Source organism: Thamnophis elegans, chromosome 1, assembly GCF_009769535.1.
Source record: "Thamnophis elegans isolate rThaEle1 chromosome 1, rThaEle1.pri, whole genome shotgun sequence".
NCBI classification, from domain to species: domain Eukaryota; kingdom Metazoa; phylum Chordata; class Lepidosauria; order Squamata; family Colubridae; genus Thamnophis; species Thamnophis elegans.
The window spans coordinates 64,777,365-64,803,113 of NC_045541.1; the positions used below are offsets into that span (position 1 = coordinate 64,777,365).

Consider the following 25,749-nt stretch of genomic DNA (forward strand, 5'->3'; position numbering starts at 1 on the left):
GGGGAGGTGTTAACCCATGGAATATTTATCTTGGTTTAACTGTTGTATTGGTCCATGTTCCAAACAAACCATCCATGTTCTATAATATTGGAAGGCAAAAGAGGCAAAGAAGAAAAACCTGCCAAATGACATTCAAACAGAAACCTATTTTATTTTAGCTGGAATTTGGTTATCTGGCTGCTTGTTTCCCTTATTTTTCCTGTACTCCCTCGCCCTAAATAACCTCCTTTTCCTATCTGGAGAGTTGGCTTCTTTGGTGAAAAGGTTTGACTGTGTCTTATTAAAAGCTTTCTTTAATGGAAGACTGCCTGGGTGAATAATTCTATCTGATTTTCATAATGTTCTCACAATTCAGATCTGAACTAAACCTGTTTCCCTGGAGCTGGGCTGAATGGAGGCCTTTGGAGGAAGAGCTAAGAACTTCCCTATTGAATGGACTACAAATGCATGCATCAGAAAGGATTTAATCTAATAGATGACAGCTTATTGCACTTTTTGTGTGCGCAAAACATGATGTAATTATTTTGGAAGAGGTTTATTCACCATTCCTCCTAACATACAGTATGTAACAAGTAAAAACTAATACATACAAATTGTTCAGAAGACCAGTGAGGTTGTTGGCATGAAATTCGCTAAATGTTTTCTTTATTATGAACACAATTTAAGTGAGTGGTGTTCCATTTCAATATCAGAGTGCTGATGACGGTGCTAATGATTTATTTGTGGACTACTCCGCAGGCTGTCAGAATATCTAAAAGCTCAGTGGGTGTAATCAGGCGTATGTAAAACCTTTTACAGTTGAATCACTTCCAGAATGCTCAACATTGCTTGTTCCAAGACCAGAAGGGCCCATTGTGAAGTCAGAACATTCTCTGACAGAACATTCTGCTCACCCCCGGGTGACTCTGCTGATACCATACACCCTATATTTCTATTGTGTTCTCTGCTAGCAGGCTGAAATAATTCTTTACCTACTCAGGTGTATTCCCTGGCTATTGTCCGTTCACCCATATCAAGTCATGTGATAGATATTAAATGGAGCTCTAAAAAAATATTTGAAAGTGATATTTAAGTTGTTTGGCTGCTGGTTATTCTAGGACAGTGGGGTCTAGGATGAGAAAGGGAGGCTTAGTTCTACTGTACATTGTTCAAGTGTTGCGACATCTTTTAGGCACTGTGATGTAGAAATACTTAAATTCTGGTGCAGCATGCCAATTTCAGATTCAAAGATGGTCTTTTGAGTGATTTGTAGACCTACCATCCAAATAAGCAGTGAATAGCTGGAAATATATGCATGTTTTTGAAATACCCATGCTGCTGATTGGTAGGTTATAAGAGCAATCAACCAACTCCACTTTTATAGAGATTGACAGCTGGGTTGGTGGAGACTTAAGGATTCTTTGCCCACACAAACCCATTTAAGGCTTTCAGGGTACCCCTTGCTCTATGGCTTTGAACCTTCATTCATCCCTAACTATTATCCAGTGAAAATCTGTATAAGGGGAGAGTACCAGGCTCTCCCCTTTAGGCCCAGTAGGACAAGAGAGCAGGTAATGGACACAACAGCAACCCAGGTTCTCTCCTGTTCCATGCCGCTGGCACAGCAGCCAATGATCACTTTTGTGACTATGCAACTGGGCCAGGATTACTAGCTGCAAATCACAAAAATGACACTGGCAGCTGTGAGGAAGAGAGGAAAGAGAGAGGAAGAGGAGGAGGAGAGGTGGAGAAAGGAAGAGAGCATGGTACAATGCAGTCAGAAAGACCTACGACTGCTCCGTAGTGTATGTTCCACGAACCAAGACTTAAGAGGAAGAGGTACCAAGAGCGATAAACAGGAGTTAAATGAAGATCCTCTGGTTTTAATTTGCCGAGTATGTGTCCTGGACTCCTCAAATGCTCAGGAGGCGGCGTTCTACCTCCATGCCGTGAGGTCCTTGCCTGCCCATTGATTTCCAAGCCTTGGAAGTCACATACACACAGAACGGCACATTTTTAAGCGTCGCAATGCACAGATGTGACGTTATGTTCCAGAGTTCTTCTTTTAACCGCTGCCTGACAGAACAACCCTAAACCTCACCCAATCCCAACTCCCCCCTGCATAGGTACTGAGCCAATTGCTGGCAGAGGGGGGAGGGGGGGAACAGGTGAATCCAAGAAGAGAAGGAGCTTATGAGAGTACCTGGAAAGGACAAGATAGGGAATAAAAGAGATTAGAATAGTGTTGAAAACAGGAAATTAATGAGAGACCAATCACGCCATCATTTTGTTCTAGGTTAAAAAAAAAGGAATAAACCAATTCTCTGATTCCTGATCATGTTTTTTTCAGCTTCTTTTGTATGTTTTTCAAAGTTAGCATAATCTGAGGTTTTTGGAGCAATTGGGAAAACTATTGCTACTTTATTGATCATGCAGGAATGGTATTGCAACCTACTATCTCTACCTTACTGTTCCCTGTCCTCAGAATCTTCTAAATAACGTTCAAATTATGCCTCCCCATATGAAGATTTTTCTGAGGTTATATTATTGTGGTGGTATAGCATCCTACATCACATAGAGCACTTTCAGTTGTTTTACTGAGTCTTATTATGTAGTGCCTTTGTTTAGTATGGTGCTTTGTGATGTGTAACAGCAGTAGTGTAAACACTATACAACTGAGTAGTGAAAAGTTCTTCATCTGTGAAAAGCAACAACAGCACCAGCTTTATCCTCTACCTCCATCTCCCTAGCATGGGGGCCATACATTTATCCAGCCTGTAGGGCTCCAGGCTGGATTTTGCTCAGCTCTACAGCAATTGCCACTTCCAAGCAGAACTGAATGAACCGCAATATGCATAGTTCTCAGAGGGCCTAAATGTCCTAGCTATTGCAGGGGCTTCCAGCAGAACTAGTGCCCAGCTACTCAAAAGCCTTTTTTTTACAGCAAGGATCAGGTTATTGTTTCAGCTGCTGATAGTTAAAAGGAAATCCCACGCAGAGCTTCCATGGCAATCTGTGATTGAATGAGACGTCAGCGATGGGAGTGAGGTCTTTCATGGCTCTAGAAAGATTACTAAAAGGGCCTTTGATGGAGGTCTCTGGGAAGCAAGCAATAGAGGGTGTGTGTGTGTGAAGCAAAATAAGCATCAAACTATGGTAATATTGTGGGCGCGGAGAGAACAAACCTTCACCTTATATTAGGTGAAGAGAGCCCCAAATCCATATCACCATACTCTTTCCAAAGCTCAGTGAAGCATGCCTGCCTCAAAAGAAAGGACTCAGCTTCTTTTTCTGGTTAAAGGTAAAGGTTCCCCTCACACATTTGTGCTAATTGTTCCCGACTCTAGGGGGTGGTGCACTGTCTGAAGATGTCTCTGTGGTCATATGGCCAGCTGCTGCATGACTAAACGCTGAAGGCGCATAAAACACTGTTACCTTCCCTCCAAAAGTGGTCCTATTTTTCTACTTGCATTTTTTACGTGCTTTCGAACTGCTAGGTTGGCAGTTACTTCCTGGTTACTTGTTTTCAATTAGTCAGAATACACAGGCCTCATTGCTGCCTATTGTGTGCCAACCCTTGGATTTTCTGTCTCTGCAGCCCGCTTTCATTTTATAGCAAGACTCCTAATACTGCCCAGGACCCTTTCCCTGACTGTGTTTTGCAAAAGGAAATAAGTGATGAGGTCTGGAGTATCTTCTGAAACTCAGCCAAATCCCCCCCACAAATCATGTCCCCCGCCCTCAGTTCCCAATAGGAAGACAATATTCCCTACCTGCGGAAGTCAAGAAGAGGCCTAGTGGTGGTAGGGATGCCCTCTGCTGGCCAGCTCAGGAAGTGAAATTGCGTTAGAGTCCGTGTCTCCTGTGACTGCACATTCTTCAAGTAGAAACTGCGCACCAGGAAATCCTCACACCAGATGTGCTCTGAGACAAGGTTCACCTGAATGGAGATATCAGGATTTTGAAAGGGAGAGAAGCAGCATGGGATACTTGCAGCCAGCAGTCTCCTTTACATAATAAGTCCTGCCATTTATATACAACCTATTAATTCCCCAACTTCTTTTCCTGTTTTCCTCCAAATACTTGATAATGTATTGGGTCTGTTAAAATGCCTTTTTCTGCCTTTCTTTTCATAAGCAAAATAGAGCAAAATAGATGCAACATGTGCCCATAATTTTGCTGCCCACAATCAGAATTCACTATGGCTTATCTATATCATTATCCAGATGCTGTCTTTCAATTAGTGGTGGGCCATTCAGTGTGCCATTTTGAATCAATCCCCCTCGTCTACAGAATGGGAATTCCAGTCACTGCGATTCGATAATCACATAATGTCAAATATTATAAACATTGTCCTGCTTTCTTCATATCACGAGTAGCACTTTCACAATTCGATACATTATCCCACTTCCGGCTCCCAACACTGTATTGCTCAGGAAAGCTTCACAGTTTGCATAGATGGCTGAGGGGCCCAGGGAGAAAGAGAAAGAAAGGATATTTCCATGTTTTTTTGTGGACTGCCTGAAAATAAAGTATTCACAAGAATGAGGAGATTTCATTAATCTTCCACAGGAGTTTAATTTGCACACCCAGCTGTGTTTAGCCCAACTGCAGAATGCTCATATTGCTTAGGGATGCATCAGAAAAGGACATCATTGCCACCTCAGCTATGACCCTCTTCTCAGTGACTTCCTCACAGCGGAAGAGGAACAACACTTGCCACTTTTTGCTCAGCATTCCAAAGACATAATTGGTCAGCCTTACCTCATAGATGTGGTAAAGTGAGGATCCCTCATCGGGCCAATAGCGGTCACATTGCTTGACGCCATCTTCCACGAGTGGGGTGAGCATGACAATGACTGTGCAACCATTTTCCCATACCATCTACATAGACGGGATAGGCAGGAGATTCAGCAATTATAATACTGTACATTCCGACTTCTCCACATTGAAAGAAGTACAAATGCCATCCCACATGTGAAAAGAGGCAAATGGGGAGAATGTGAAGAGACTAGTTCATGGAATGTCTCTGCCTCCAATTAAAACAAAGCAAAAACAGACATTTAAATTTGCCTGGGCTGCAAAGTCAGCGTGGAAATGTATTGGGTAATAGAGAAGGACTCACTAGAGTATTGGGTAGGTCTAATAAAGGAGGACTCACTAGAGAAGAGCCTAATGCTGGGAAAGATTGTGACGACAGAGAATGAGGTGGCTGGATGGAGACACTGAAGCAGTCGGTGTGAGCTTAAATGGACTCTGGGGAATGGTAGAGGACAGGAAGTCCTGGAGGAGAATTGTCCATCGGATCGCGATGGGTTGGACATGACTTCGCAACTAACAACAACAAGATCTAATGAAATTCTAAATAGGAAGAGGAACTCAGCAGCTTCTCAGCATCAAGTGTGACAATCTATCTTTCTGATGCCTTGCTTGTTATTCATTCATAACATAATTCAAATAAAACTGTATATTTATACATTCATGCTTTGAGGAGTTTGCCACTGGAGATGTTGCTATGGCACACAAACCTGCCCTTGTTTCAGAATGGGAAGAGGGACTCCATGCTCTCTATCGTCTATCTGCCTCTCTTCTAAAGGCTTTGAATATATTGCCAGGGATTATAGAAACCGCCCCCCCCTGTGCCAAAGAAATATCAGTCCAAATGTCTATGGAGATTCTCAGTCATCCAAGTCATTGTTCTCCCAAAGGTGCTTTTTTCAAAAGACAACTGGACATTGTTCTGAAGCTTCTTGGATGAGAAGCAAAATATCTTCAAGGAAAAACAAAGTCCAGTTGCCTTTGGAAAAAAAAGCCAAATTTCAGTCCAAATACCCTATCAGGCAGCATAGGAATGCAATCCCTTTAGAATAAACATCTCCACGGCCCTCTTACCTGCCAAAAATCAGCAATGGTGTGGGACAATGGACCTTGCGTTGCAATGTATGCTGGCATCCGTGGATCATGGTCAATCTGCAAAGAAACAGAGTATGAAGTAAAACAGCTTTCCTCCTCCCCAGTGTTCTGTGAATGAGTACGGACTCCAATTCCTAGTTCTTCTATGCTAGCTGGGGATTCTAAAAGGGGAGGGATAGAAGAGAATTAGACTTGATAATGTAGGCTCAAGAGGATGAGTTGTAAATGAATCTACATTAAAGATCTGTTATCACCATGTAGGTGTTTGGGCACACACCCAGTACTCTCTTGAGCTATAGAAGGTGATGTGGAACACATCTGGTTAGTAGTTATGTTCTGACCGAGGCTTCCCAAGAGCATGAAACAAACTCCTTGTCCTGACAAAAAACCCTTTTATTAATTTACTGTGAATTCTGCTCATTCACAGCTGGCAAAGTCTTTTAAAGGAGGATTTACAGTCACAGACCTTATCTGGCTTGGAGAGCTGACAGGCCGATATTTGCAAAACTTTGCAAGGAGTCTTGGAGAGTCATGAGCCAATTGGGCGAACAAATTGTCTCCTGCAAACTCCACTCCCCTTTCGCTCCTCTTTTATTTCCTCTCGGAGGGGCCATTCATTGTCTGGCCTTATTCCCAAGTCGACCCCTGTTCTTTAGTTGTTCCCTTCATCTGGCAACTCTGCGCATGCACATACTGGGAACAAGCTCCAGCTATTTGTCTGCCTCCCCGATGTCTGATTCTGAAGGCAGTTGATAGCTGGTGTACGGCCCTGGTCCCATCTCTGCCTCTGACACAGAGCCCTCATCAGAGCCTTCTCCAGACTCCAGGCCTGGCCCATGTTCCTCCCCAACCTCCTCACTGTCTGAATCTGGTGGACCACAACAAGTTATTTGATTTTGCTCATTCTGGATAAAGATACTGCAATGGATTCACAGAGCAATCAAACTTGACTTTATTAGAAGTGCAATGTATTACTATGAAATGGTATTTTACAGTTAAATTATCCGCAGGCAGCAAACTAGATGATCAAGATGAACTTGAATGAATTAGACTGAAGAATAAATAATCATGGCCAGCTTGGAGAGGATAAAGAGAGAGAAAAACATCACATCCAGAGAAAAAGATGCTGTCCTATAGCACCCACCTATTGCCCTTAACAGAACACTGCTTTTAGAGAGACATTGTTTAAATATTATATCCTTGATGGAAAGTAGGAAGAATGAGACACAGAATATCTTTCTAAAGTGAGAAAATATGCAGACAGATTGAAAAAGGAGAGACTAGCTTAATGGAACAGTTGTCCAATTGGGAACCGCAAGACTTCACACCAAGAAGTGAGAAAGTCTATCTGCTTCTAAAAGGCAGGTGAGAGACAATTTTGAGGCCTGGCTAACAAATACATCCTGGGAACAGAAGGTAGAGCTGATGGCTGAAGAACAGATGGCATTACACCTTCAAAAAAATGATGTGGCACATTTAATCCAAAGTGGCAGGGCTGAGGGGGCTTTGGGAGTGTCCTTTCTAGCTGAGCAATGGCTGCTCTTCAACTTGGTGAGAAAGGTGGCACAGGCAGCCTCTTAAAAATGGGCCAGTGAGGCAGCATTTGCTTGGATATGGAGTGCAATAGCAAGGGGAGGAACATGGGTGTCTGTCACTCACAATGGGGCTGGCATTAATGAAGTCACTCCGCGATGGGTTGCATTCCATTTTCAACTTGATGCGTGTGTGATCATCTGGGAACAATAGAAAAAGAAACAAGGAGCTGATGGTCTAGTCTGGCCGGAGTAGGAGGAAGCTGGAATTCATGTGAAGCTACAGTGCCATCTCCCCAACACTGAATTGCTGATGCATCTCTAGACCAGCGGTAGGGAATCCATAACCCTAGAATTGCATGTGATTTGCAAATTCTTTCCAAAATAATATTGAATTTCTGGGTTGGGATTTCTTTAAAAAATCAGGCTGCGGCTTCCCTCTATTTGTAGATTGGAAGCTTATGAAAAGAGCATTATTACCCTTTAAATAGGTTGAATATATTTAAGGGGAAAAAAACAACCCACCCCAAGTCAAAGAATGTCAGAAAATATGCCTCTATCTGCTCTTTGATATGACCCTACTCACTTAATGTACTGCCCTTTTTATACTGGTGTCCCATACACCATAGTCTTGCTACACTTCCCTCCCCAATGCCCAGTTAAGCGTGGACCGATAGCCACCGCAGTAGAACCATGCACTGGCTACACTCCAAGCCTTCTGCTAAGCTAGCAAGGAGCAGGAATAAAATGGGACAATCACATCCCTTAGTGCCCATAGGCAGTGCTAGTAGGGACTCACAGGGCACATAATCTGGGTTGCGGTTCTTCTTGACATTGGCTTCACGCTGGGCAGCATCACAAGTGTTTGGTTCTGCTTGGTATGCACACAGTGCTTGCCACTCTTTAGCCAGCCTATCACGATTACGTAGATGGTCCTCCATATATGCCTGTGGGGGCAACAGAACAGTTGTCACATCCTGGACTTAAAAATATACCTCTCCTTCTCCCTCACTCCAAAGAGATTACTAAGATCTATTGAAAGCATTCTCTGACTTGATACCTTCAAGATGTTTGGGAACTGAATTCTCAGAATCGACAATCTCAATACATCTTATGACTGTCACATTGCTGTCAAAATCTAGAGCACTGTTTTTTAACTCACCATCTTTAAGATGTTTGGGCTTCAACTCCCAGAATTCCCCAGCCAGCCATGTTGACTTGACTATAAGTTTACTTACCAGGTTTTAATTTCATTTTAAAAAAAGGAAATAAGTAAAGCCTCTGAAAGTAAAATTTAATTCCTGATGATCTCACGTATACAACTATGCAATCACCAGGCAGCAATATGGAACTATTTTGTTCTGGCCATCGTCTCCTCTCTCTAGAATTCCCTCATGGTCTCCAATCAAATCTATCCTCAGATCCAATCTTGTTTAGCTTTTGAGGTCAGCCGTGGTTGATTAAGTGGGGCCATTTGGTGTTTCATTTCAAAAAATGACACCTAGTATCTATGCCTTCTGTAAAGCTCTATCTGGCAAGCTTGCAAACCCCGTCAAGCTGTCCAAACAGCACAAATATGTAGGGTGTGGGTGCTCCTCACCAGAATCATGTGCCCAGTGGAGATATCCATATTGGACTGCACAGGCTCTTCACACCAAGATGGTGTGCTGCTGTGGGAGCTGGGACTGGCCTGGGGTGCATCGCTGAATTGTGAGGAGACACTGCTGACGCGAGAATTTTCGGCAGGAGCAGGGGGTGGAGGGGTTTCTGCACGGCCAAAGAGGGACTTGGTAGCCATGTGCTGTCGGCAGAGCTCCTGTGGGAAAGAGGACCCAGCTACAACAACCATGCACAGTGGTCACTTAGAGCAGACAAAAGGTAGGAAAAGCAGAGAGTTTGACAGAGCCAAAAGCATTCCAACCATCCAAATATCCTTAATTCTTCCACTCAAGAGATGCAAAAACAGTAGGAAAATAAAGATATAACTGAGTTCACCTCAGTCCAATCCTCCCCAAGGAGCTAGGAGCCATGCCTAGCAGCCATCTGTCCAGGAAGCTTGCATTTGTATTCTGGCACTCAACGAGAGGCTGGAGCTTTTCAGTTTTAGGAATGTGCTTGCCCAACACTCTTAATCACACCAGTTAAAGCCTTCGTAGCTACCGCTGCATATTATGCTAAGCTGGGGCCCTTTGGGGCCCTTGTGCAATCTCGCACAATTTGGAGGAACTCCAAAAATGGCTTCAGTAACTAAATGGAAGGTGCTGGGCATCCCAGCCTATGATTTCTGGTGAACAATGGTGCTCCATATCGCGTGGTCTTGGCAGACTCAGGGATGTCAGAGTTCTCCCCTGCCGTCAATCCCACTGGTACCTGGTATTCATAGGTGCTGTCGGTCGCTCCCTCTGGCCCCAGCCCTGCCAACCGCTCTTTCTCCCGCTGCTTGGCATGCTGGCGCAGACAGAAGACCACAACAGCAGCAATGACGATGCCGGCCACACAGGCCAGTGACACAAAGGTGAGCAGCACCGAGCGGAAAGTGTTGCCAAAATGGGCAGGATGGGGGTAGGTTGCAGCCTCATTGCGCTGTGGAAAGACAGGCATAGAACAGGTGAGCTTGGGGATAAATAAGGAAGCACCTCAGTGGTGGGTTTCAATTTTTTTTAGAACCTCTTCTGTAGGTGTGGTCTGCTTTGTGGGAGTGGCTTGCCAGCCATGGGACCGGGTGGGAGTGGCTTGCCGGCCATGTTACTGGATGTGCGTGACCAACTTGTAAAATGTGGTGAAACTCACTTAACAACTCTCTTGCTTAGCAACCAAAATGTTGGCTCAGAAACCCTGGCATTTGAAGCATGCAAGTTTTAAAGCTGTCAAGTTACAAGACCTTTGCACCCCTAACCCTTTAGAAAAAAAAACCTCAGGGGTGTTCAAACTTGACAGCTTTAAGACTTGTGGACTTCAACTCCCAGAATTCCTCCTCTAGCTCTTCATCTTGATGATGTGCGGACGGGCGGGGGGAGGGAGCTGGAACCGGTTCTAAACAGCACTGTGGATTTGTGGAATCTCTTCTATAGAAGAGGTTAGAACTGACAGGAACTCACCCCTGGCGCACCTCCACCAAAGGAAGATGGTACACAGGGTCTAGTCCAAGATGGGAGATTGGAGCCCTTCAAATGTTGCTAGTGTCTAGTTCTCAGTTCTGTCTCTGCCACAACATGGCCAAGGGCAACAGTAGAGTGGCTGTTGTAGTTCCATCCCATCTGAATAGTCACAGCCATCACTGGTTTAAGCTATTAGTTGCCATTCCATCATCCTGGCATTGTGGAGCCTTATCAAAATTGCTACTGCTCACTGCTGTCCTGCTCTCCTCAGGCTCTGTGCCACCCCCATGACTAAACCTGGAACCTTTGCTGAAGTCTCATTCTATTCTTTCCATATTATGCAGCCAATGTCTTTCTTCTTCTTTCATGCTAGGAGCTGAACAATTTATTTAGGCCCATCTTTTCTCCTGGTTCCATGTCTTTCTTAACTCAAAAGCAGACTTTCCAAACAGGCAACTTGAAGGTTTGGCGTATGAGTCAGAATCCAAAGAACTCTCTCTTGGCCAAACACTATCCAAGCTTTAAAATGCTATGAGGTCAATCACAGGCAAGTCTTACCTGTCCTACACCCATCTGTAGGATCTTTACTCCCACCTCTGATTCCAACTCAGACTTCACCAGGGCTAGAGGAAGGATAGAAATGAACAAGCCATACTAGAGGTCAGAACCTGGGCAATTGAGTGAAGCAGCAATTGAGTGAAGAATAGGAACTGGGAGAAACTGAGTGAACAGAAGCTATGGGATTGTGACTTTGAGATTGGTCTGTTTCTGTTTGGCATGGTAGGATTATTGCATGAGTAGAAAGGATAATACTATGATAGAAGGAGGTCCTTTGCTCTTTTATGGACCCCAAAGTCATCTTTCAAAAGCATATTGATTTTTATTGGGGGGGGGGGAATCACCATAACAAACAAAGTAAAGCAAAACAACCAAGCAAGCCTTCTGCTAAGCTGAATATACCTTTCCTGAAAAAGAGAACATTCTAAAATAATAATATTTACAGTGATACTGATATTAAAAGTAATAGAAATAATAATGTCGTGGCTCCAAGTTCCAAAAAAAGCATACTAATGCCCACTTTGGCATAGAAGGTATCCTGCACCTATTAAACAGGATATTTTAGTGTCCTGATAAGTCTAGGACACAGAATTGGTATAATTGTGACTGCTGATTTGCTCTCAACTTACCTGCCCTATTGGCGACATCATTCAGAGACAAATTTTGATGGTTTTGACGGATGCGGAATGTGAGAGCTGGACCCAACACACTGCATAAGGAGAGATTTGAATTTAGGATTCTGCTTTCACTAACCACATCCTTCTTTCAACAAGCGTGCCTTCTTTGACCATTTCTACTGGATGTCTCTCTTATATAGCAGCTACCCATCCTAATTCTTTACAATGCCCTTTACGTAAGGATATCTTAGTTTTCTTTTCATTTGTGTTTCTGCTAATGAGCCAGGGGACCCAACCCAAAGCCCATCAAGTGGTTTGTCTGATTGCTGTTGCCAGGGAGATGGGGGATGTTCAGTGGTGGGATTCAAATAATTTAACAACCGGTTCTTTGCCCTAATGATTTCTTCCAACAACCAGTTCACCAAACTCCTCAGAAATTTAACTTCGGTTTTCCCGAAGTTGTGCAAATTGGCTGAATCCCACCATTGGGGAGGTTATTGCTTTTTGTGTTATTTTTCTTTTGGGGTTTTATCCTACTAAGATGCCCTGCGTCACCAAGAGTGAGTTGGGAGGCCACATAATATTTTTAGGTAAATAAATAACTCAAGAGTTTGATCGTTTTCACTGAATGTGAAAGATCCCAAGTTGTGCTTTAAAGCCCAGACTATGGTAGTTAAAAATACAGTGCAAATACAGTTGCTAAAAACGGTCCCTGTTCATATGAACAAGGGTTCATTACTTAAGAAAATAATCTGTCCAATTCTGTTCAGATGTAATGAAGAAAAGTTTTTGTGTTAGCCACCCAATAATGAGAACTCACCAGAATAGGAGATATAGCGTAGGAGATTGTATAATTCATTCCAAAGCAATATGGGGACCTACAAGTATGTTGGGATAGCCAACTGGCTACATATTCTGGAAGTTACAGTCCTAATGTATTGAGGAGCACTAAATTGGGGGATCCAGATCCTGAAGATGAAACTCAAATACTTTGGCCACCTAATAAGAAGGAAGGATTCACTGGAGAAGATCCTAATGCTGGGAAAGATTGAGGGCAAAAGAAGGAGTGGACGACAGAGGTAGCTGGATGGAGTCACCAAAGCAGTCAGCGTGAGCTTAAATGGACTCCAGAGGATGGTAGAGGACAGGAAGGCCTGGAGGAACATTGTCCATGGGGTCACGATGGGTCGGACACGACTCCGCAACTAACAACAACAAATTGAGGGAAGTTACCTCAAGAGTAAAAGGAAGTCCTTGTAGACTGTTCATTATGAGAACTGCATCACACTCTGGCTACCTATGTCACCAGTACTTCCTCTGGTTGTTTCTCATTAGATTCCTTCCTTTCCAGAGCAATTCCAAATAATGGCAGACTTGTGGATTCTTGTGGATCCCTAGGTCTCAGCTAAGCTACATCACTTACCTGATATTGATGAAGCTGGCAGTAGATAAGTGAACACGTTCAGCCAGCGTCTCAAGGAGATGAATGCCAACAGCAAGACTTAATGGCCTGCAGGTGGTAGAAATGCAGTAGGTCAAGACTTAATGGCACAGCATGTAGAGAAGAGTTAATAAACAGGAGATAAACAATATCTTTAAGTAATTAATTTTAAGATGTGTGAACTTCAACTCCCAAAATTCCTCAGCCAGCCATGCCAGCTGGGAAATCCTGGAAGTGAAGTCTACATATCTTAAATTTGCCATGGTTGGGAATCCTTGCTTTGGATGTTCCATCTTGGATATTAACCATCACCTGGCACAAACTTTACATAGTCATAGATCTTCTGCTGGTAAAAGTACCTCAACCATGTTAGCCATTTTTGGGGGTTCATATCTGATTTATCCAAGTACCACAATAAACAAAAGAAAAATCTGTATACTTGTGAATCAAACATAACTGGGTCACCCATTAACCTCTACAACCTTCAATTCTATCATAGCACTTCCCTGTAGGTAGAGAGTAAGGAAGATAATCTTGCAGGAATTGTTACTGAAACGAGAGAGGCTGAAACACTGTTTTAAATCCAGAAAAATGAGACAACATTTGGAAGTGGCTCAGACAAAGACCTCCCTAATTCACTGAAGGGGTGGAGGTACAGTACAATCAGACTTCCAAGGGTCTGATATCACAGCCCATCTCAGTCAAAGTAGATTTATCCATCATGTGGATTTGATTTTGTAGCGCAGTCTACCTGGTAGGGCTAACATCCTGGCTTCCAAGACCCACTATTCCACCTTATTTGCTTGACTTCTCCCAACTATATCAATTATATATATTCAGCATCACAATAATTGCATTCAGGTATCACACTGAGCCAGGCTTTATTTTAACCATTATTTGTTAGACAAGCTACAAATGATCAGAGAAAGTTTTTTTTTTAGTAATTTTAATTAATCAAGGCATGCTCATCCAGTTCCTACATTTGGTTTCTCTTCTTTTTCAAACAGTCTTTTTGAGTATCTTTTTGAAATAGGTAAAGGTTTGAGTGGAACTAAAACGCTAGCCAAGAATAAGCCAGAAAACCCAACAAAGATTAATAGGTTATATTAATTCACAGTTGCAATTAAACCCAATATGCAACCAGACTTTGATATTGCAGAAAACTACAAACTATAATTTATTCATTGATTCTATTTTCCACGCCATACCAAGTGAAAAATAAACCAACTGTAGTATGGCTAAACATGGTGCATGTATCCAATCATTGTGCAGAGGCAAATGAGAATAATGAATGTAAGTATCACCCTATTATCTGCTGGAACTTGTCAATGGGCAGCTCAGGTTTCTCCAACCTAGCCCACTCCAGATACATTCATTTTTAATTAGGCTCAGACAGCCTGGGCTAGCAGCCAGCCTAGCCTAGCATGGCTTTGGGGTGATGTAGGATGCACTTGTCTGATCCGAATCCAAGTCATACATGTATGAGTCAAATGCATCCACACCTTGAATAAACCAAGCCATACAGATAGTCCTCAACTTATGACCATAATGGAACTTGCCCACTGTGGTTGTAAGTCATCATCGCAGTTGTAGAGGTGGTCATTCACATGATCAATCCAGTTTTTATGACCTTTTTTGGCATAGTCCTCCTGAAAAAAACACAAGTAAATGCCAGTTTGCCCACAAAAAATGCCACAAAACATGGTGACGTGATTGCGGGATGCGGCAAATGGCTGTGAATGCAGGCCAGATGCCGAGAGCTCAAAATACAGTCACATGGCCATGGGGAGGGGAGGAGGAGATAGCCATTGGAATTTCAGACCTGGGTAATCTGTAGTAACTCTGAATGGTGGCTAAGTGATAGGTCATATGTTGAGGACCCACTGGTACAACTTGCCTCTCTGGATTCGCCCATTTATTTTGCCCCTCCCTCATTTCCCCGGACACACTCTTTCTCTCACTTCTGGTCTGTGACGACGTAGCCATATTCCTCTGCCGCCAATGGTGTCTCTGGCTGTTCCACATCCTTACTGAGTACACCTACTACCATGCGACTCTTCTTCATCATTGCCATCTGCTCCTCAGGGCTGCTGGTATCACTTTCTGCGGGGCTTAAGGGCTTGTGTGAGTCTGGGGGAGATGTTGTCATTGACATAGGGGCCCCAGTTGAGCCAAATGTCTCCCCATGTGCCTGAATTTGCCCCTCTGTGGGAATGACACTGACAGAGTCTTCTTGAGATGGGACTGGCTCCGGCTCTTCCCCATGTTGCATTTCTGCTTCTGTCACCTAAATGAAGACAGAAAGGTCACTCATCGGCACTCAACACTTTAACCAACAACCCACAGCTATCTTGATAACTCCTGCTTGTTACTACAGCCAGCAGTAGAAATTCCCTTCTCAAACCCTGCCTCCGGTTGCTGGTTCCATCCTCAAGTTTGAATTTGTAACAATCTGTTTTCTTCCTCTTCACAAGAGCCACCTATGTTAGAATTGGCTGGGCATGGTTGGTCTCTGAGGGTGTGGGCAAACTATAGTCTAAACGCAGCCCCAGTAAATCTCTTGGGTCCCTTCAAGTGGCCTTTTTTTTGGGGGGGGGGCTTATTTCAGGTGGAGAGAATGAATAGAGGATTTAGGAAAATGTATAGATCACAAATATCAGTTGATCTCTTTATACTCTTGTTAGGAATATAATTCTAACAGTTGGGTTGGCAATATATAAATCATATAGCAAAGCTATACCTGTTTCTTTAAATCATACTGTAAAATGTGATTGGTTGCTGTTTTCCTCAATAAGAGGAAGTCAGAACGACTGTTAGCTCTCTCTGTTTCGTTAAATGCTGGGCTGATCTGATCTGATCTGTTTTGGAAGCTGACTGTTAGAAAGTTCCATGAGCTATTGTAAGTTTTGCAACTGCTAGCAAACTTTGCGTACCGGACTGATTATATGATACTGGATTATATGTTATTTGGATTATCCCTTAACTGAAAGACATTGATGACTGACTGTCTTAACTATGTATGACTTGAACTGTTTGATGGACTCTGACATCTCTATTTCCACAAAAGTAAAAGCCTATTTAAACTGCAGTGTCTCTGTATGCTGGTTTGTGTGTTCTCCAACACAACTCTCACAATGCTTCGCTGAACATACTCGCTCTCCCAACGTGGAGCTTACCTAACACTCTTCCTCAACCTCCTACTAAATTGGGCAGGTCACCCATTCTGGCTATGTTCAGAAACAATTTCCATCACTCTCCACATTTCCTGTGGCCTTTGGAGACTAACAGCTCCTCCCCCAAGTCACAAAAACAAAAGTGACTCCGCCCACATGTAAGTTGCCCAGTTGGGTGCTATGACAGGAGAAAAAAAAATCAAGGGCGACTTAGCGGGATCTACTTCTCTTATCCAGATGTTGGCTCAAGTACAGTGTGTTCATCCAGTGACTAATCAGAAAGCACATTTCAATGTTGTGGGAGGAGGGATTGTAGAGACCCAGAGATTTCCAGGTATATCAAGAAGCCGGAATAATTGAATAACATGGAATAATTGAATGATGATTGACTATAACCTAATATAAATAGCAATAGCAGTAGACTTATATACCGCTTCATAGGGCTTTCAGCCCTCTCTAAGCGGTTTACAGAGAGTCAGCATATTGCCCCCAACAATCTGGGTCCTCATTTTACCCACCTCGGAAGGATGGAAGGCTGAGTCAACCCTGAGCCGGTGAGATTTGAACCGCTGAACTGCTGATCTAGCAGTAGCGTGCAGTGCTGCATTTTAACCACTGCGCCACCTTGGCTCTTCCTATATAATTATTGGAAATGTGTATTATTCAGTCAATATAAGTTGACTGAATGTAATACTTATGATTAATTTTATTAGTTTTATTTGGATTAGAATGTATGATACCCAGGGGCCACACTGTTCACACATTGATTTGATTTTTTTTAAAAAAAAAAAAATAGAAAACCTGGGGGAGGGGGGAAGAAGCTGGTGAACTAACCCGCTTGGATTCCAGAGCCTCCTGTTCAAGTCTTCCAGCTAAGAAAAGAATTAGAGAAGGAAAGTGCTTATTTTCTAAGGTGAGAGGGGAAAAAAAACACTATAATGTGCTTATTTTCAAAGTAGTGAAATAGAAATTAACAATCTATAACTTTCTTCATGTTGTCAAAGTCCCATCATCCCCAGCCAGCTTGGCCAATGGTCATGGCAGTCACAGTCCACCATTAGAGAGTTACTAGTTTCCTACCCTTGCACTTAAGGGAAGACATTCTGCGGAGGTTCAAGCATGTTCTCTGATTGCCATGTCATAGGCTCCAGAGCTAAAATACCAACAGAGGAAAAACAAATTCTGAGGTGAAGCCAGCACAAATTTAAGCCTGGATTGCATGAGCTAGCACAGGGACAGCACAGAATCTCCTCTCTTCAGATTCAGCCCACAGAGTTCCTATTTTACACCCAGACACACAACCTTCCTCCAATCTCTCTCCTCCAGCTACAAAACCATCCCTCCTGCCTCTTTTCTGTTCCAAGTCCCCATCCCTACTCACCGTGTTTATTGGGACTGTGGAGGAACTGAATTACATCCTGTGGTTTAATCCCATAGTTGGCAAATATTGCTGTAAGCCTCTGCACAAGTCTATCTGTGGATAGAAAGGAGGGGAAGGTGTTTTGCTTCTGTTGCCTAATCATCATCAAGGCTTTCAAACCGAGATAAATAAGCTAGATGATTCTTAGAAGGTCACTGAAAAATAAGAAAAGTCTCACCTGGCTCTGTTGGGTGTGCTTGAGACTCTGCTCTGTTTTCAAGGTTGTTACGATTGTCATGAAGAGCATAATCTATCTTGGGATCTTGCTTGTTTTCAGCCCTGTTTCTGGATTTACCTGTCTGTTCCTGGGTTAAATAAAGTGCCCCCAAGTCTTGGAAAAGTTGACTTCCATCCAACCCTTGCTGTTCCCTATAGAAAGGAGCCGTGCTGGCGCTCATGAAGGCCTTGGAAGGAGCAGCTTGGTCTAAGAAAATGGGAGGCTTTGGGTTGTGACCACCAGAACTGCCCTGGAAAGTGCCATCTGGATAGCTGAACTGAAGCAAGAGTACACAGAAAGGCAATTTAGAAACAAATGAAGTCAGTTGTCTTAAACTGAGTCACAATCCTGGTCAATATAACTCATTGGTTCATTTGCAATACTGCAACGTGCTCTACATGGGGCTGCCCTTGAGGAGTATTCGGCGACTTCAGCTAGTCCAGAATGCAGCCGCGCGAGCGATTGTGGGTGCACCTCGTTTCACCCACATAACACCTATCCTCCGCGAGCTGCACTGGCTACCTGTCGATCTCCGGATACGCTTCAAGGTGCTACTTGTCACTCATAAAGCCCTCCATGGTAGTGGATCTGGGTACTTGAGAGACCGCCTACTGCCAATTACCTCCACACGACCTATTAGATCTCACCGATTGGGCCTCCTCTGGGTTCCATCTGCGGGTCAATGCCGACTGGCGACCACGCAGAGGAGGGCCTTCTCGGTGGCAGCTCCGACCCTATGGAACGATCTCCCCGTGGAGATTCGTACCCTCACCACTCTCCAGACCTTCCGCACAGCCATTAGAACCTGGCTATCCCGCCAGGCCTGGGGCTAAGATTGTACCCTCCCGAATGGTATGAATGTTGTGTTTTCTTTTAATTATGTGTTGTCGTATATGTAAAAGTCTGTTTCCCCTTTCCCTTTCAGATGTGAGCCACCCTGAGTCCCCCCAGGGAAAAGGGCGGCATACAAATAAACTTCTGAATCTGAATCTGAATCTGCAAGGGCTCTCCAGGTTTCTGATATGAAGCTTCCCCAAATTTTCTTGGAGGTAGCAAGAGCTATGTTGTCACTGAATTTTTCAAATCGCCAATAAACCCTATTGGCATAACACTGCCACTCTATTCTTTCTCTAAAGTGTCGGCTCTGGCATTCTCCTAGAACAGTGTTTCTCAACCTTGGTCACCTGAAGATGCGGGGACTTCAACTCCTGCTGGCTGGGGGATTCTGGGAGTTGAAGTCCATGCATCTTCAGGTAGGCCAAGGTTGAGAAGCACTGTCCTAGAGGGTGGTATACTGATTTAGCTGTGCAGGATATGTTAAGCAAAGTCACTGGAAAAACCCTCTGGTTTTGCTCCTCTCTCCTTTTTCAGTGTCACCACCCAGGAGGAAACCATCTGCCAATCACACTGTGATTGGTAAATGAATTTGACAGATAGCTAGACTTTAGCCATCTGTCAAAATCTGGTACTGAGACAGATGATCTATAAGGTGACAGAGGCTGCCTGTTAAAACAGGAGAGGCTTCCCTGGGCAGCCCCCACAGCTGCAGGGTGGCACAGGCTGACACACTTTTCCTGCCTTCCTTGTCAGCCATAGTTAGATGCAAACAGGGAAAGGACCTGACACTGGTTTTTTTCGGGCTTCAGACAGGAATCTTTCTGAGTTTTCCTTGAGAATCTTAGAAACTGAAGTTGGTTTATTGGCGCACCATAATTTAGTTACAGAGTGCCTTGCATTTATAGGCCCCATAATCAATTCTATGTTATAAAAGGGGATCTTAGATAATATTAAATTAGAGTATAGGACAGAACAATAAGAGACATGGTGGTACAGTGGTTAGAATGTAGTATTACCAGCTAACTCTGCTTACATTGCCAGGAGTTCAATTCCCTCAATCCTGACCAGCTCAAGGTTGACTCTGCCTTCCATTCTTCCGAAGTCAGGAAAATGAGGATTCAGATTGTTGGGGGCAATATGCTGGCTTTGTAAACTGCTTAGAGAGGGCTATAAAGCACTGTGAAGTGGTATGTAAGTCTGTGGTACATGCTATTGCTACAAAGAACCATGAGACGGTCCAATCAATAGCTTGACTCTTTGTTCCTGCATTCTTCTGGGAAAGAGCTATTATCTTAATTAATGGAACTGTTTTTAAAAAGAAAAAAAGTGGGCGGGGAACCCATCATCTTCTAAGATGCTGTTCATTTCCAAATCTTATCAACCCCACCCAGCCTGATGATGTGATTACGTGATTAGGGGAATGATAGTCCAATAACATCTGGAGGGCCACAGGGTTCCAACCAATTTGAAATTAATAAGCCCTACAGCATCATTCCCTATGCTTTTCATGTGCATTGAATCCAATTCATTCACATCCAGTAAGCAGGCTGAGCAGTGGTGGGATTCAAAAGTTTTTACTACCAGTTCTGTGGGTGTGGCATGGCTTGGTGGACGTGGCTTAGTGGGCGTGGCAGGGGAAGATTACTGCAAAATCCCCATTCCCTCCAGATCAGCTGGGACTTGGGAGGCAGAGAATAGATGGGGACGGGGCCAGTCAGAGGTGGTAATTACTGGTTCTCCGAACTACTCAAAATTTCGGCTACCGGTTCCCCAGAACTGATCAGAACCTGCTGAATGTCATTTCTGGGGCATTCCCCTAGATTCTCAGTAGGTTTATCAAAATACACACACCTGGTAATGAGGGTAAGGAGACAGGAACACATTCTTGTGACCTAGCTCAGGCTGAGAGGCCAGAAGCAATTCCAGATACCTCTGCAGGAGTGCTGGGGGCAGAGGAGGCTGGTGAGCTCCCTGAGTGGAGGAAGGCTGAGATGACAAAGAGGGTCTCCGGGGAACTAGGTGAAGAGGTGGCAACCTGTAAAGGGAACATTTCAGGGTAAAATGTCTGTCCATCCACCTACCCATCCATTAACAGCCTTATATGTCCATCCATTTGGGAAGATTCTGAGTAATCTGTTGTGTTTAGATGAAAACTGGGGGCCAAAAGTTCCCTATTTCTAGTTCAATAATTTGTGCATGGTAACATATGGCCATATCCAATGCCCTGCTCTGCCAGTGTATCTTTCATACAATCAGAGCCAAATTATAACAGGGCCCGTGGAATCCTTCTATCTAGAGGGCACAATTTCGTTCTGCTGTTTAAGTAGCCAACAAAATGTCTTTGATGCAAGTGTGGGAATTTGAATTGCAAAAGCTGTGCTCCTCCCTCACTGTAATACTGATTAGATTGTGGTCCAGGCACCAGCAGTGCGTACTGCAAACATTGGCTGAACAAAAAGATTATTTTCTGGCAGGTGTGGAAGTGGATCACAATAGGGAACAGAATAGAAACTTCCTCTTCTTTCAATCAAATCCTCAACTTGGTAATTAAGAACAAAAGCGAAAAGAATGGCTTCCCAGGGGAGATCCTCCCGCCTCCGAAATTGTCTGTCTTCTGGAAAAGTCTGAAGACAGAGCTCGATGCCACATACAGGCAGTCCTCAATTTACGACCACAACAAAGCCCAAAATTTCCATTGCTAAGCAAAACAATAAAGTGAATTTTGCTTCATTTTATGACCTTTCTTGCCACACTTGTTAAGTGAATCACTGCAATTGTTAGGTTAGTAAGACATTTGTTAAGTCAATCTGGTTCCCTCATTAACTCTGCTCATCAGAAGGTTGCAAAAAGTGATCACATGACCCTGGGACATGGCAACCATCATAAATACATGCTGGTAGCCGTGTCCAAATTTTGATCACATGACTATACAGCTGCTGCAATGGTTGTAGGTGTGAAAAGTGGTCATAAATCCCTTTTTTCTCTGCCATTGTAAGTTCAAATGGTCATTAAACAAATGGCTGTAAGTCAAGGACTACTGTATTTTGTTTAGGGTTTATCTGTGTCAACTTCCATATTCATTGTATTTTTATATCTTATTGTCTGCCAAGAATCTCTAACTGAAGCAGCATATAAATTTGATAAATAAATAAAAAGGAAAAATGTGCACTAAGGCATGATATAAGGTGATTCTCTCTCTCTCTCTCACACACACACACACACAATTCACATAAACACAACACACACACATACACAGAGAGAGAGAGATTTGATTGAGAGAGAGAGATTAAATTAGATAAGATAGACAGATAGGTAGATAGACAGACAGACAGACAGACACTTCTTGGATAAGTAAAAAGAACATGAAGAGGGACCTTTCATTTACAACCCTTATTCATTCTATACTGTGTTTTGGTATGTTTTTTCTTTGTTCCATTTTTAAAAAATATTATATCCTCTCCCTCTTATGTCCACTTGATATTTGATTCACATTTTGGTTGTCTTAAGAGTACCATCCAGTACACTCCTACTTTCCTTCAACAGTAAACTCTACTCACTTCATTGGAACCTTCTCCCAATTAGGTATCCAGCAGCTTATTCTAAACTAGATGCCTTCAGACTTTCAACTCCCAGAATTCCCCAGCCAGCACTGATGGCCATTGATGAGAATTCTAAGGTTTGAAGTCCAAGCGTCTGAAGGGCATATTGGTGAAGGAAGGGCATGGAGATGATTGGTTCTTGGCTTGATGATCAATACACTTACAGCAGCTTTTCAAACAATATTCGCATCTCATTTACACATCATTACACATCATTCTGCTGACCAGGCAGATGGTTGTACTAACGAAAACAAGGGAGATGGTTTATTGTTGAGTGCAACCTAACACTAAACAGCAGATATTTGCTAAGAAGCAGCAGCAGCTACATCCCAAACTATTCTTCCTACCTATCCTCAGCTGCAGAATTCCATGACGATGGAAGGTAAAGCCTAGGGATGTGCTCCATCTCCTGGGCAATCACATACTGTGTTAGGTCATCCTGCCATGATAAACCTGATATGGAAAATAGAAAGTTAAAATAAGTTAGTAGATGGCTACAAAAACTCGAATATTGACTCGAATGCTGAAAAGATACATGTCCTCTGATTCAGGAGCAGGCAGTCCAATAACCTTGAAATGTTTTGTCTTATACCTCTGATCTCTTATGGTTCTCCATGCAGGCCAAGAGTTCAAAACATCTGAGAGAAACTAAATTGTCTATTCCTACTCTAATCACTGAAGAAAGGTGAACTCTAGATATGGTAGATTCTAGCAGCTTGGAATAAACATTTTAATCAATGGCAGACATTCATACACAAGGTTTAAAATAAGAGAGCTTTCCCCCCAAAAATGGTAAAAGAGGCACAGTTTGAATATATCTCTGTAGAGAACTGCAGCTCATAAAAATTAATGCTTTTCATAATCTTTGTTAGCTTGAAAAGATGCCACTAGATTCCTCCTGGACTTTGTATTATGAATCTGACACAGAGAAAAGAAATATTTCTGACTATAGTATTAAGGATGGAAGGAGGCACCCAAAATCTTGCCTGATGCAGGGATAATTCCCTTCCCTATCCTATCCTTAGCTCTTCTCCTCTAACTGCTGATATTCACCTTGTGCCATAAGATGCCGTAGAATATCTTGCAAACGCTGGAGCACTGGTGTGGTGACTTGAAAGTAGGGCTGGTCTCGCAATGAACTTTCTTGGCACTGGCCAAATAAACCATCTGGAAAGATAACAAATTCACGGGATAGTTGTCTATGTGTACCAGAACAACAGAGGTGGAGTGGGGAGAAAGAGAAAGGAAGCACCCAATAATCCCAGGCAAACTAAATACAATTTGCATGGTGAGCTGTATATGGATTTTATACAATGGATCTGTATATGAGCCACTAAAACCCAAAAAGGTTTGAACACATTATACACTTCTTCAAGCTCTGAGGACTTGAGACTGCAGGCGTTTCCAGAAGTAAGCCCTCTTGCACTCAAAGGGACAAGCATTTAGATCAATGTGCACAATAATGGATAATTAACAATGGGGGGGGGGGGGGGTTGTCTCAAATTTAATTGCAACTCAAAGGAATGCTGGGATACGTAGCCTAGCAATGTGGAGATTGCACCCCCAGTATCTGGTGAAATAGGATAAAGAAAATCATTATGCTTTCAATAGTTAAGCAGGCACTCTTGAACTCTCCTTCATTTAATATCAGGAAGACTGATATTTCTATATAGCTGTAATATATAGGTATGTAATATATGTAAAATAATAATGCTAATAACAACTGCCTATATACTCAAGACGTTACCTTAATAGCTCTTAGGTTCTTGATTAGGATTTGAACTGTTTGTTTTTAGTCCATGATTGTGAATTGAATTGAAGATTAAGTCTTAAATATTATTATTATTATTATTATTATTAATAATAATAATAATAATAATAAATATGCAACACAAAGGACAGATTTAATATCAAAGGCATACAGTGACACTGAAAGAAGTTGTCTCAATGAATGAGGGGAGGAACAGACCCTACTGTTGACTTCCCCTCTCCCTGCATAACAGCTCGCAGTTTTCCCCAGCAACAGGCAGGAGTTACCTTCCCTCCCGCTATTTTAACACTTTTGATTGTCTACTAGCCACAAACCCCCTGTGCTATATTAATTTACCTTGCACACAGACTTCCTGCTGAGAGCATAGCCTCCTGTCAAATAAGCAGCCTGCGGGGGGAAAAACACAGAGAGATAGAAAGGGAAAAAAAGATAAGAGATTTTCTCTAAAACGTGGATAGTTCGTTTAGAAATGAGGTTATCTCAGATGACTACCATATCTTCAGTAAAGGCTGAATTTGGTTAAGCAAGTATCAATTCTAAGCATTAGAATTAACAGTAAAATAGGTTTTTTTGCCTTGTTTTTGGCACCACTGGTAACTTAGAAATTCAATTATGCAGTTTTCTGCAGTATTGTGATAGAAGTACACAAAAAAATATAGAGTAACCCTAAAATCCCTCAATGTTTTCAAGGCTCTTCGTACCAATCTATTATTTAATTTTTAGAAATACCCACCGTGGCAGCTAATCTGCACATCCTTGTGATAGCTATGGTCTTTGAGTATCCACATGTTTTCAAAATGTCAAAAGAGCTATTGTCTATTGGCCCTCCCAAAATAGGAACCAACATATAAGTTCTAAATAAGTTGAACTGAATTTTTAAAAATTGTAAAAAAAGTGCAAGCAATTCTTAAATCCTGGAAAGACCTGGCTTGCCAATAAACAGAACATAGCACCATCAACCTTGGACAATTCCTGGGGAGGTTGTGATTGTATGAAAGCTATCAAAAGTTTCCCTAGCCTTACTTGAACCAATGAAGATCCCAGAACATATATGAACCTAAACAGCATTCTTTTCAATTGTGGAAATGCCTCCATTGTAAAAATCTCTGAGCATTTCTCCAATAAGAAAAGTCAGTTTCAAGCTATTCTGACCGTTTTACATTGAAGTACCTGAATTGCGTTCATTGAGGGATAGATAAAAAGATGCTTCGGCAAAATCTCAACAATCATTCAGAAAAAGGATAGGAATTCACACATTAATATCTACTGCAAACTAAGTACCAAACACCACAGAAACTGACAGATGAAGCAAGCAGAAGAAATGGACTTGCACTCTCATTTGATGGAAATATATTTTAATGGGAGAATAATGAAACAAAAATAAATAAATGTCCACATATGCATACTTACATTTAATTTTTTCTATCTGTTTGATTTCTTGTCCATACAGTACAAAGGCAATGATGTATCTATCAACCCACACAGGGTTGAAGCACCTCTAGTTAGTCATGTATATTATTAGTATAACAAACAACTGACTAGAAAAAAAACTATTGCTCATATGTATAAACTTCTTGAGATTTAAAATAGAAGA

The 25,749-nt window shown here is 42.6% G+C and overlaps 1 protein-coding gene across 3 annotated transcripts in view; it reads right to left on the reverse strand.

The window, feature by feature from the left end:
* PTPRN (protein tyrosine phosphatase receptor type N) overlaps window positions 1–25,749 on the reverse strand; it is a 49,594-nt gene that overhangs the window by 7,559 nt on the left and 16,286 nt on the right. The window contains exons 2-19 of one of the 3 annotated variants that reach the window (XM_032217878.1): window positions 24,492–24,542; window positions 23,438–23,551; window positions 22,732–22,837; window positions 20,637–20,820; window positions 18,027–18,225; window positions 17,693–17,785; window positions 17,146–17,183; window positions 15,100–15,425; window positions 13,121–13,207; window positions 11,710–11,789; window positions 11,081–11,145; window positions 9,795–10,007; window positions 9,025–9,240; window positions 8,224–8,371; window positions 7,552–7,625; window positions 5,872–5,949; window positions 4,744–4,863; window positions 3,753–3,919 (exon numbers count right to left, since the gene is read on the reverse strand). In XM_032217878.1, the coding sequence (XP_032073769.1) occupies window positions 3,753–3,919; window positions 4,744–4,863; window positions 5,872–5,949; window positions 7,552–7,625; window positions 8,224–8,371; window positions 9,025–9,240; window positions 9,795–10,007; window positions 11,081–11,145; window positions 11,710–11,789; window positions 13,121–13,207; window positions 15,100–15,425; window positions 17,146–17,183; window positions 17,693–17,785; window positions 18,027–18,225; window positions 20,637–20,820; window positions 22,732–22,837; window positions 23,438–23,551; window positions 24,492–24,542 (2,359 nt within the window). Of the gene's footprint in view, window positions 1–3,752; window positions 3,920–4,743; window positions 4,864–5,871; window positions 5,950–7,551; window positions 7,626–8,223; window positions 8,372–9,024; window positions 9,241–9,794; window positions 10,008–11,080; window positions 11,146–11,709; window positions 11,790–13,120; window positions 13,208–15,099; window positions 15,426–17,145; window positions 17,184–17,692; window positions 17,786–17,909; window positions 18,226–20,636; window positions 20,821–22,731; window positions 22,838–23,437; window positions 23,552–24,491; window positions 24,543–25,749 lie in introns of all 3 variants that reach the window. The other 2 variants (XM_032217863.1, XM_032217870.1) reach the window with 2 other exon arrangements.